This window comes from Lethenteron reissneri, chromosome 55, assembly GCF_015708825.2.
Source record: "Lethenteron reissneri isolate LAM-NWPU_2019-01 chromosome 55, ASM1570882v1, whole genome shotgun sequence".
Lineage (NCBI taxonomy): Eukaryota > Metazoa > Chordata > Hyperoartia > Petromyzontiformes > Petromyzontidae > Lethenteron > Lethenteron reissneri.
In genome coordinates, this window is record NC_083833.1 from 4,228,650 (window position 1) to 4,240,990 (window position 12,341).

The window sequence follows — 12,341 nt, forward strand, 5'->3', positions numbered from 1 at the left end:
AGTTGTCTTGTGGTTGTTGTTGTTTGACTTGCATCTCACTGGGATTTTTGCACACAGCGTTGGTGTACACGGTGCTTTTACTGGAAGATTTTTGCTGTCTTTTCCTGGATTTTTCTGTTTGTGCATAGTCACTTTAAGATGTTTTCTTGTTCCATGTTTTTGTTTGTTGCGGTTACACCCGATTCAAGAGCCGAATGGCTCACAGGGATATACCAAATAAATGAAACTAAAACTGAAACCAATGTCATCCGTCGTTTCGCCCAATACGCCCCCCGATCATCATTCCAGCGATTTCCAACCACGACATTGGGGGTGGGGGGGGATATTTTCGGTTAGTTTTGCCAGTTATCAAAGTATGAAAAAATAAGGACAGGTTTGTACCCTTTCTGGCGATACAAAAGGTCTTAAGACGGTTGCAAGGAATCATATCTGCATTAGCCACACCTACTTGTGGCGATATATGCAAACAAAAAAACATGCTTTTCACTCTTGATTTGAAGCTTTCGTGACTGCAGGGATCCATACTCTTTGGTGGATTTTTCTCCGGGTCCTCCGGTTTTTCCCTCCACATGTAGAAACATGCGTTTTCAGTACTTGGCTGCGATAAATTCCAACTTGATAAGCCACTTCGTTGGGCTATCACCTGTGGCCAGGTCGCTTCTGAAAAATATCTATATCGCTCAGTGGGCCTTACCTGGTAAAATAAAATAAGTTAAGTTTATCATCTTGTATGGTCTGTATTGTGATGCACCAGTGAGGGTGACTGGCAGATACTTGTAGCGGCATGCCAATCGGGTCTTTATGGGAATAAATATGGTGAATAGCTAATACACCCCACACGAAAAACACAGCTAATACCATAAACATGTACATTTTTATTGTTTTACATTAAAATGTAAAGACAGCTATGAATCAAGCTGATTCGCGGAGTAAAATAGCCGATTTTCAGTTAATTGCCGCGTACATTGACGTATTCACTTGAGACGGTAAGAGCTGTAGTAGTTGTAGTGCACACTGCAGGTATGGTAAGAATGTTAACACGATCAATCGTATAATTTTACACAGAGTTATGTGTTTCCGGGGATGCAGTCCATCAAAACATTTTTTTTGATTTTCATTGAAATATATGCTTTATTTATATCTCGAGGGTGGCATTTACAAGTACAGTAGGTGTGCCGACTCTACACAACTTCCAACTATATCCCTTTACAAAATAGACCGCCACAATGCAAAAGTTAACTTCAAAAACTGCATGGTACCATATTTTCCAGATTATAAGACCCTCTCGAAAGTTAAAACATACCCCAAACAAGTCTTCAGTATCAATATAATTATACAAATATGGTATCACACACACACATATATACCTATTGGATTATAAGACACCCTATCCCAAGGTTTTGTTTAAAATACCAGGGAAAAAAGTGCATCTTATTGGCCAGAGAATAAGGCACAAGCCTAATAACATCTGAATTGTTATGGCATCGTAGTACAGAAATTGGAAGACTTTAACATGTTCCTACGGTCTCGGCCACACCAATGTCCTGAGAGTCATTTGATCGAAACTTCACCCATCACTGATCAGTGGTGGTTGGTGCCAAAGGGGCCCAACAAGGCCAAACTCAGGTATCACTCGCCACTGGCCAGGAACTTTAACTCAGATCACCGCACAAATCAATGAGATTCACACACCTCGCACGGACTTTGTAACGCAGTATATAACCCCATATCATCAATGTATGTACATTACTCAAAGGAGGGATATGCAAGCCATTACAGTATCATACAAACGAGGACATTCAAACGGCCGGACTATAAAGGAATCGTCAGCCATGGTTAATTCACGACAGGATTAAGTTTTTCACCACTGCTCACTATCCTGCGATGGCATATCATATCGTTTACACGTTTGTGTAACCAACACTGATGGTGAATGACATCTCTCACGTTGGTGGCTTTTGTGTGTTGTTCAGTGACTCCTCAAAACATTCTCTGCTCCCCACACAAGTGCACAAAGGGATAACGTGGCCACTCGACAACAGCGATGAACTCAGTGAATTTGCACGTGTGTTGTATTTCTCCAGCATATAAGACACGCTCTCCCCACCCCCTCCATCCTTCCTTGTATTTTAAAGCAAAAAGTAACTGCAGCAGGTGTTTGTGTTACTAGATCTGTCTAACGTTACGGATACGGGGTTGCACAACTTTGTAGGTGCGTCTTACTTTCTGGAGCATCTTACTAGCTGGAGAATACGGTGACACCGGACCCTTTTATACCCAAAACATTTTTAAGGACAACGAAGAAACTCACCGAACATTTTACGCAAATTCAAGAGGCAAACAACAAAAATCTAAAAGCAACCGCAAAGCGTAAGATGGAGACAGCCATCAGTGTGAGACTTTATACAAATTGACGTGCGCGGCCACTGTAGTGCCAATACATTTTCATCAAGAGATCAAAGAGCCTTCATGAGATCACCAACAACACACCAATAAGTGCATTACTGTACTTCGGACAAAAATAAAAAACTGAATTTCAAACTTATCAACAGCGATAAAAATGTACCGCGTTGTCAATTATTATGCACTACGAAAATTTGTTTTGTTTTAATTAAAGGTAAGAGGTACAAGCCTTCCAATTTCTTGCTCAAGCAACTGCTGGTGACACGACCTCCAATAGAAGGGAGCTCTACCAGATCACTACGAGTCCTGTTGCGCTGGCTGTACACGATGCTTTGGGCACAAGCGCAATCCGTCAGGAAAAATATCTTTTGCCGAGTGTCCGTGAGATATAAAAAGAGTGAGGGATCTTCAAAACAAAGTGTAAAAAAAAAGTGTCAAAATCAAGCAAGAGTACAAAACTGCAATACCAAAGTGCGTTCGCCAAAGCTATAAAAATTTACGCAATGCAGCAGGAATATTATTGGCAATGACAATCGCTGTCACTCTTGCTCAAATAGATCGACAAACTTCTTGTCCTCGCCATATATTACCATATCCTCCAGATTATAAGACACTTCTTTCCCCCAATTTATATTAAAGTTTGAGGGTGGTTCTTATGATTCAGCAGGTGTATGTGCACGCAACCACATTTGCTTGAGTTCATTGACATCGGGCACAAGTTTGGAGTGTGACTTACTTTCATCAAGCGCCTTATAATTATCCAGAGAATACAGTCATCAAGTGAAATCGTATTATCCCACTCTGCACGTGTTTTATCACTCCGCATGCCGCAACAACTGCCAGATCCAATCATCGACATGCTTTTTCTCTCATAATTGTGCTGTAAAATGTGTTTCCAGGTCACAATAAATCGGCGTTATATATTCTGCAGAGTCTTTGACCCGACTTGAAATTGACTCTGTAGTAGCACCCAGGTAGCTCTTGAAAAGAGGCAATGTTTCAAATGGCTCAATCGGGCCTTTAGTTAATCTTCTGCTTAAAGGAAAATGTATGCTTACTTTTTATGTATGTATGTTATGTGCTCATTGGAGGTTTATCAGACCAGGGACTTTTCAATGTCTATTCTGACATCTTCAAACAGGAACTTTTCCACATCACAAACGCGGGAAATAATGAACTTGGAATTGATTTGAAGAAAATGTATGCTTGCTTTTGATTTGAGAAATGCATTATCCTAGCATCTACACATATCAACAAACACTTTTGGACCACTTTCAAGATGTGTAAAGGCGCGGGACGAAATTACAAAGGCACCGTATATGAGAGGTTTTGGAGAGGGTTTTCACTGCAGGCCAATTGCGGTTCGAACCTGGCGGACACCCCGGTTAATAATCCCGCGAGCGTATTAACCATTACGGGACAGGCAGCGTCCGCCGCGCAGTGGACGTTAAAATATCCCGTTACATTATTCCACAAATAGGCCATCGTGTGCCGTCGCAATGGTTCACATTTTCTAAAGTCGAAAATTCGAAAACTTACACATCTCGCCCGCTCCTTTAAAGCTTCTGCAGACTACGCACATGTGTGAAACGTAGAGCCTATCTAACGTGAAAACCTTCATCAATGAGAATAGCAAAACATCAAGTTCTGAACCCCTTTTTTGTAGCGGACCTCATTCCACTCCATTCCGCTGTGGATAAAGGAATACGATGAATGCTGAGAAAGAATAAAAAAAAACGAACCACGTACAATCTTTGATAGCTATCATTTAGCCAAATGAAATGTGAGTCTTCTCATGGGAAAACGCCGCAAGAACAAAGAGAAACACGGTTGGGAGAAAAAAAATCTAAATATATGTAAAACGTTATGCTGCCATTAAGCACCACTTAACTTCAGTGTTGATATTTATATAAATACACTTTGAAATTATACACGAAACCAACAACTTCACAGCTCGTTTTTTGTCCTTCCGGGAACTCCGATGTCGCGGCTAACGTCACAGCGTCTTCACGTTGCTTTCTTGCAATGTTCGACGCTCGCTGTCTCTCGAAGTCCTACCCATCCACGGACTCTGATGGACAGGATCAGGGCGAGTAGGGTTCATGTCGCAGTGCTTCAAAGAAAAACAGAAGGAAACGTGAAAGTTTATGTTATCATATTAGATGGGTTTTTTTTCTTTCAATTTTACATCTACACATGGGTGTGCAATCATTATTCTAGTAGTTCATTTCAGTAATCCTTCATTTATCGCGGTAGACACGCTCCAGAAAAGTGCCACGTTAAGCTAAAAACCCCATTGCACACATCAGTGACAAATATCTGCACCGATCCTGGGTCTCTACAGGGTTGTCTCAGCCATAACGAGTACATGGCGTGGTGTGTATACAACAGCACTGGCCACACCGCCTCTGTGCGCCGTGCAGGCGTTCATAGGTGCTCGTGAACAGCACTTGCTGCAACAGCCTATGCAGGCGATACGGAGGGGCGGGGGAGATCTTTATCTTTGTAAGAAGACCACGACACAAACGCACCTCTTCGGGGTTTGAAAATGTACGTCCAACCAAGAGCTGCAGGCAATCGTCCGACGCAGCTACAAGAGGAACCACCAGGCAGCAGTCGGCGTTGCGTGTGTGCATCTGGTTCACCTGAAGCAGAAATAAATAAATGAGCAGGGAAGGCCACGATTTCCGTGCAGCGTTGTGAGATGGAGTCGCAATTCGATGCTCTGTACGTCCGCATTGTGCTGTACTGCATCAGCGGTGTGCAGCCCCCATTGCTGATTGTAGGACTGACTGTGTGTGATGAAGCCACTGCCTGTAGTCCAGTAGCAGCCACCACCTGCATGCGCTTTGATAATTATTATAGAGCTGGGACGATTAGTCGAGTACGTAGATCCAACGAATAAACATTGCAATTGAGTGCTTTTTTTTCTGTGATCGCTCCGACATTCTGTCTCCTGAATGCTGGAAACCCCCTATAAGCCACGCCCAGCATGACTTGGCTTATGATGCCCCCACTAGTCACCTCCCGTCCAGCGGCTCACGTGGGAGTGGAGGGTGAGAATTTTTTCTCTCCAACATATTTGTGTTATTTGATTGTTGAGAGTAATCAAATCAATAATTGGAAGAGTGACCAATTACTTATAAAATCAGATTTGTGATCCAGGTCATTCTTGTGAATGAAGACACCATCCTGGTATCTTGGGTTGTCACCTGTTTAAACAAAATCAACTAAACCAAGCCAGTCCTACGGAATGAGCGCTGCGGTGGCGAGATGTTAACTCCTTTGTCACGGTCGCGTGGAATTTTCTCCCGATCCTCGGATTTTTCCCTCCACATTTAGAATCCACGTGCGCTGAGAGTATTTGGCTACTTAAAATTCCCACGTGATAAAAATACTTGGTTGAGCTATAATTTGTGGCCAGGTTGCTTCTGAAAAAGAGCTATTTAGCTCAGTGAGCCTTACCTGGTAAAAAATACAAATATTCTAGTTTAATAGTTTACGACTTTGCCGTGAGCGGGAATGGAAAAACACCGGACCTGAAGAATGCGGTCGTACTGCTGGAGCCCTCCGATGGAGGCCGGGCCCCCTTGCCTCACCGCGCTGACAAAGACGCCCTTCTCCAGCAGCCCATCTGAGAGGCTGAAGCCAAAGTCTTCACCGTCTCTGTCCTTGTAAAGCATCAACTGCAATAAAACAGGAACCGTGGTTAACATCACGCTTGGTCACCCAGGAGGGCCTCGCTGAGTCTCAAGACTCTTATTCAGGAGATTTCCCGCCAAGTCGTCCTAACAGGGGGCGATGTTGCTACGTGTGATCCAAATCGAGTAATTTGCAGGTAATCGTTCGGCATTGGAATGCTGTTTGGCAAATTCTGTATTCATGTTCTCCCCTTTGCTATGTGGCTCTTTTCTCCGGGTCCTCCGGTTTTTCCCTCCACATTTAGAAACCTGCATTTAGACTATTTGGCTGCTATAAATGTTCACGTGATAAGCCACTTCGTTGAGCTTTCATTTGTGGCCAGGTGGCTACTGAGTTTGAGTATATTTTTTATTTTGTAGATGTTTTAGGCGATCGGTTTACCTTTCCTATACTTTTCACTCCTATCGTTTTTTTATTGTTTGCTGTTGTAACTTTCTGACCCACCCCTGCTGAACATTTGTGCAAAAGAGTTTCAAAGCTCATGAGATCTCCAATCGCGAGTTCACGGTAGTGAACAAACACGACCCGTCTTGCACTAGCATCACACCTTGTGGAGTTGCATCGAAGCAGAGGACATGTCATCCGTCTTCTCTCTCGTTGGCTGCCTGTCCTGGGTGTTGCGTGGCAGGCTGTAGCTGCGCTTGGGAACTGTTCCAATGGGGGGCTTGCTGCTCCTCCGACAAGTGTGGCCATGCCTCTGCATGGACGCTTCCAGCAGCGTGCTGCTGTGAAGGCTCGAGGTGCTGGTGGAGTGCAGCAGGTTCGTCTGAAACAACGGGGGGACACAGCTGCCATCGATCAGGGGGGTCCCCGAGGCTAAAGAGGTCATTGGACGAAGTGAAACAATCCTTTTTAGACCAACTCATGAAAAAGGTATTCATATTCTTTGGGTCTTTCGGTAAAGTCGCGTAGATAGGTTAAAAGAAAAAAACAAAATAACAGAAAAATAACAAAAACTACGGAGTCACGTAAATAGGTTCAAAGAAAATAACAAAAACTACGTAGTTTTTGTTAATTCCAAAATACCCAAAGAATATGAATTCCTGCAGTCATGAAAGTCAAAAAGGTTTTATTCGCAAAGGGCATGATTACGTTTAAATTAACTGGTAGCATTGGAAGGCACTCACTCGGTTGGCCTGCCTGAACCAGTGGTAGGAATTCCACTATCCCATGCGGGGGGACAGCTACTCCATAGGACAACATGGTATATATTTTTTCTACCCTAGAGGGATGATGGGTTGAGTCAACCTCCTGACGGGGATTTGAGCTCATGCTCTCTGACTGGCCGGTTATCTTTCAATATCTTTTCGTACAATATTTATTTCTTCATCACACAATCCGTACAAACTTTGTGCGTGCGTCTCAAATTATTCACACGACTCGCATCTCCTCTAATATCACTGATGTGTTCATGCTTTGATCTTTGCTGGTTTTGTGGGGAGAAGAGGTGGGACGGAGGGGAGAGAGGACAGCCATTCGTGGTCTGAGAATGTACAGAAAAAGTCCAAACCCGTTGCAAAAATCGGGGGTTCGTGTATAATTTCAGATCAGGTGGTGGGTCGGTTGGCGGACGCGTGGAGAGTTTAAAGAGTAACCATGGTCTCCCTTTCCCTTGCCCCGTGGGCATTTGGTCTTGGGCTTGTCGTCCGCAGAATATCTGTACGCCCTCTCCCCATCGCTCATGCTTTGTACCGAGCTCTTGTTTAGTAAAATATTTATTATATCTACATATAAAAAGGGGACCGCAGTTCCCAGTAACCTGTAACCGTGTTCGTAATTCCATAGCTCAGGTATCCCAATGCTCAGAGATGACAAGAGCACGTTAACCCGCATTACAACTCTTTTAAAAGGAACGTGTGAAAACCTTACCTCCAGGTCATTCATTGCTCGGGGAAGATGGCGAGATCCCATGTCCCGCAGAGGCTTTCTCCAGTAGCAGCCGTCGTCCAGGCTGAGGAAGTTCTGACTCCCAGCGTTTCTGTGGAATTGCACAGCGGCGGTTGTAACTCGCACGTGCACACACGGCCGCTTGCGTGTCAATCCACCGCTAGATGAGGGCCTCTCCACGTTATGTACGTCACGGGGTTTATTTGACTGCACTTCACCACGCTGGCCTGTGCGAGTTGATGAAGGCAAAGAGCAGAGACGCGGGAGCATAGAAGTAAAGCACAACAATTAGTAGCCCCCACAGCAGCCTGTAACACGTTTAATGCACGGTTCGTCATGCATTCGAGCACTATCCAAGCTCAAGCCTGCTTAGCTTCCAAGGTCTGATGATATCAGGCTCATTCCGGATGGTTTGGTCATATGAATAAGTGCAACTTATGCGGCTGAATGACAAAATGCGGTGCTTTTCAGACAACTGTAATGCATGTCAGTCCTGCAGAATGTGTAGCAGCATGCTCGGAGAGAATTAATGTTCCTATAATTCCTGCATAGGCCGACACTGGCCTAGATATTGGACAGCCTAGAACACACAGGATAGGCAATGTGGCCACTGATAGTGGGATATGGAGGGTGGGCAAAGCCTAGCAAAAGACAGATCAAAGGGTGCGAGTGACTGAGGCATTGCATAGAAGTGAAGCGAAACATCATGGGCAGAAAGCCAGCACCACCATTCGTGACAGAGAGCATTGGGGAGGCATTGCCACCAGGCCACGCACTCAGCGGCCTGCGTAGGCCCGAGAGGGATAATGACGACGACACGAGAGAGTTCTAGATTTGAAGTTTTCGTGACTTCAAGGATCCATACTCTTTGGTTCTTTCCGTAAAGTCACGTAGATGGGAAAAAAAATGTTTTCGACTCACATGGCCGTGGGCTTGTCCCAGTCATCGTCGCCGGTGCCAATGTCGCTGGGGGGGTAGGCGTGGTCTCCCGTGTACGCGGTACCTGCTTGCCGCGCACGCCACACGCACGGCAGAAGAGACAGCCCCCCTTGTACTTGGTACTGCGGCGGGCCTGCCACGCACACGGCACACGGCGAACACAGCAAGGGGACGGCAGCTCCAACGCGGCGACACGGTCGAGCGGGAGGGAGTTTTCCGTCCGTTGCAAAAGTTCGCGTGCTCAGAGCCCAGTGGCCGAGTGCAAAGTGGCTCTCGATAGAATCGGTAAAGTACAGAATTTGTTTTAAGCAAGCACAGTTAATCCGCAACTCACAAAATCCACCCACGGATAATCGAGAGTTCACTGTCATCACACTAATATACCCTATTAATGGATGCTACACGCATCACAATAGCATGTTTTTTCATCTGTGAATAAAATTATGGCCCACATTCAATCAATATTAAGACTTTCACAGCTGGTGCCCATCCATTCTCGGGACCTGGCAATGCCCTCCTGTCCCAACACTTCAAGTATGCAGGATTTGTTTGCATGCCACACACACTTTTTGTCTGCTGCTACTGCCATCCCGTGGTAACATCTAGAAAAGAGATATACTGCATAAGTCCTATTCATTCTGAAGGAAATAAAAAAAAAAATCAAACTTACTAATTTTATTAAATCTAATTTGAAACGTGGCTGGCTGGAAGGTGACTACGGTTGATATACGCATTGCTTTGACAGGGGTAGTTTTTTCATATCACGCCAAAATTTTACGTTCACAGCAAACCAGCAACTTTTGATTGTTCCTTTGATATGCTGGTTTACACACGAAAACCTCAGTCTTTAGATTATTTTTTCAAGAGGGTCATAGCAAGGTTTTACAGATGGGGGCCGATGTTCCTATGTGTAGTGGGCACCATGGTGGCGAGATGTTAACTACCTCGCCTGGTATGCAGGAGGTCGTGGGTTCGATCTCGACCCTGCCTTCTGTATATTTGGAATTTGCATGTTTTCTCCCTGTGGTTGCGTGGATTTTTGGCTGTTATAAATATCCACGTGATAAGTCACTTCGTTGAGCAATCGTTTGTGGCCAGGTCGCTTCTGAAAAAGGGCTACATAGCTTAGTGGGCCTTACCTGGTAAAATAAAAAAATAAATTTAGTTTTAAGTTGCCCAAATTGTGTAATTTGGAAGTACATTTTTGGTATTGCGATGTCTGGCCAATACCAGTCACGTTGCACATTTTGTTTAGCTACGGGAGGAAACCCAGGGAACCCCAGCAGGTAACCCACACAGAAGAGGGGTAGAGAACATATAAACTCCACGCACAAAGGCGCCCGAGTCGGCAATTGAACCTCAGGCCCTTCTTGCCGTGCGGCACGAGTGGTTACACCACTGCGCGCCAACCCCTGCCGCGCCAATTAATCGAGTGCGTCGACCGTGTGAACTGGCAGAAAGCGTGCAGTGGCAGGCGGGGGGGGGGGGCATGAATGATGAATGAATCACCGTGGCTGCTGTAGGCCGTCTCTACGCCTGAGCTGTCCCACGAGTCAGCGGTGCCGTCCACGCTGGGCACGGTCGCGGCGGAAAACGCGTCGGACAGCTTGCCCAGTGTCCTCATGTCGGCCAGCTCGTCCGCCGGCTCGCTCAACTTGACGGCAAGCTTCGGAGCGTCGCGCGTCCCTGCGGGACACGTCGAGAGGAGTGGCGTGCCGCCGAAGCGATGGGACGGTCGGGTCAATGGATAAACGACAAATGTTAAACACGAAAGTTTTCACAGCTACTTTTAAACCGAGTGTTTTTTTTATGAGGGATTTGGGCGCTGCGTGTTGAGCATTTCTTGCCCTCGAACTTTCTACAAAACTCCTCGAGATGCCTGCGGTAGGGCACGGTCTTCTTCTTCTTTCGTACGGCTGATGTAGATGCAGAGCAAAACTACAACGGACAGAGCTGACGTTCAGACAGATGCTTTAAATTATAGATTTGAAGCTTTCGTGACTGCAAGGATTCATATTCTTAGGTTTTTTCGGTAAAGTCACGTAGGTAAAAAATTTAAATTAATAAAAGTAAAATAAAAATAAAATAAAAATCACGATGTTTCGGAGGCAACACAAGCTTCCATCTTCAGGTGGAACCGTCACAGCACGATAGCTGTATCAAGTGAGAGAAATTCCAAGAAAACAGTCCTTGTATATATACTGGTTGAGAGTGGGAGGAGCCAAGGTAGGCCCTGAATATTATGTTTTTGAGGTTCCATGCGGCTGAAGCACGCTGTTAGGAATAAGCCTTTGTTGTGTAAACTTTCAACCCAAGGTCGGACAGCGTTAGAAAATGCGATAATATTCAGCGAGAGGAAACCACCGTGTCTGCCACTTACGTTGTTGAGTGGGTTTTTTTATCTTTAGCGCGACCGTTTCGCTGGACCTTTGCAGCAGCTGGATGGCTTCAGCCAGCCCCTTCGCTTTGAGGCTCACGTTGTTTATGGCCAGGATCTGGTCTCCCACGTGGATGGCGCCAGTCCTGCAAAACGTCGATCGGAAAGGGCAAGCGATTACGCTGCGAATACGAGGACTTCTGTTATGGAATATATTTACATATATGTAGCATCGTATACAGCCCTTTTAACAGTCCACTGCTGGATGAAGGGCTCCCCATGCCGTGGTGGTCGTTGGGGTTATTTCGACATACTTCACCATGCTGGATAGTGCAGGTTGGTGAAGGTGAGGGGTATAGATGTGGGAGCATAGTACCGCACAAAAATAAATAAATTGCCACAATTGCCTCTTGCTACCCACAAACCTAACCCTGCAGCAGCCTACCAGATCTGTTGCAAGCACAGTCCAGGCTTAAACCAGCCTAGCTTCTGTGATTTGACGAGGCCATTTGTCAATTCCCGTGTCACACATGGACTCTTTGAACGAAACTATTTTGTATTTTACCAGGTAAGACCCACTGAGCTATACAGCTCTTTTTCAGAAGGGACCTGGCTACAAATGGTAGCCCAACAAAGTGGCTTGTCATGTTGAAATTTTGCCAAATACTCGAAGCGCATTGTTTATAAATGTGGAGGAAAAAACCGGAGGACCCGGAAAAAAATCCCCACGACCACAGGGAGAGAGACACGCAAACTCCAAATATGCAGCAGGTGTCAGAGTTGGGATCGAACCCACGACCTTCTGTATACCAGGCAAGGAAGTTAACATCTCGCCACAACTTACCAGCTACAAATGAATCCGACTCCCATGGGTGAATGGTTTCACAAGTAATATAACGCCGCATAATTATCGATGTCTCTGGTCAAATCACCCATAATGGTGGCTGGTCTCATCAGATCTCTGAAACTAAGCAGGTCTGAGCCTTAAAGGAGCGTGCTTGGCTGGGAGATCACTGTGCAATGCAAGGTTGTT

General features: G+C 45.4%; 1 protein-coding gene across 4 annotated transcripts in view; it reads right to left on the reverse strand.

The window, feature by feature from the left end:
* Positions 1–862: 862 nt before the first annotated feature.
* LOC133356642 (glutamate receptor-interacting protein 1-like) overlaps positions 863–12,341 on the reverse strand; it is a 48,286-nt gene continuing 36,807 nt past the window's right edge. For 3 of the 4 annotated variants that reach the window (XM_061574269.1, XM_061574268.1, XM_061574266.1), the window contains 8 exons: positions 11,312–11,454; positions 10,441–10,617; positions 8,914–9,064; positions 7,975–8,083; positions 6,653–6,871; positions 5,943–6,089; positions 4,935–5,048; positions 863–4,516 (listed from right to left, as the gene is read on the reverse strand). In XM_061574269.1, the coding sequence (XP_061430253.1) occupies positions 4,400–4,516; positions 4,935–5,048; positions 5,943–6,089; positions 6,653–6,871; positions 7,975–8,083; positions 8,914–9,064; positions 10,441–10,617; positions 11,312–11,454 (1,177 nt within the window). In that variant the 3' untranslated portion in view covers positions 863–4,399. The remainder of the gene's footprint in view (positions 4,517–4,934; positions 5,049–5,942; positions 6,090–6,652; positions 6,872–7,974; positions 8,084–8,913; positions 9,065–10,440; positions 10,618–11,311; positions 11,455–12,341) is intronic. The other variant, XM_061574267.1, reaches the window with a different exon arrangement.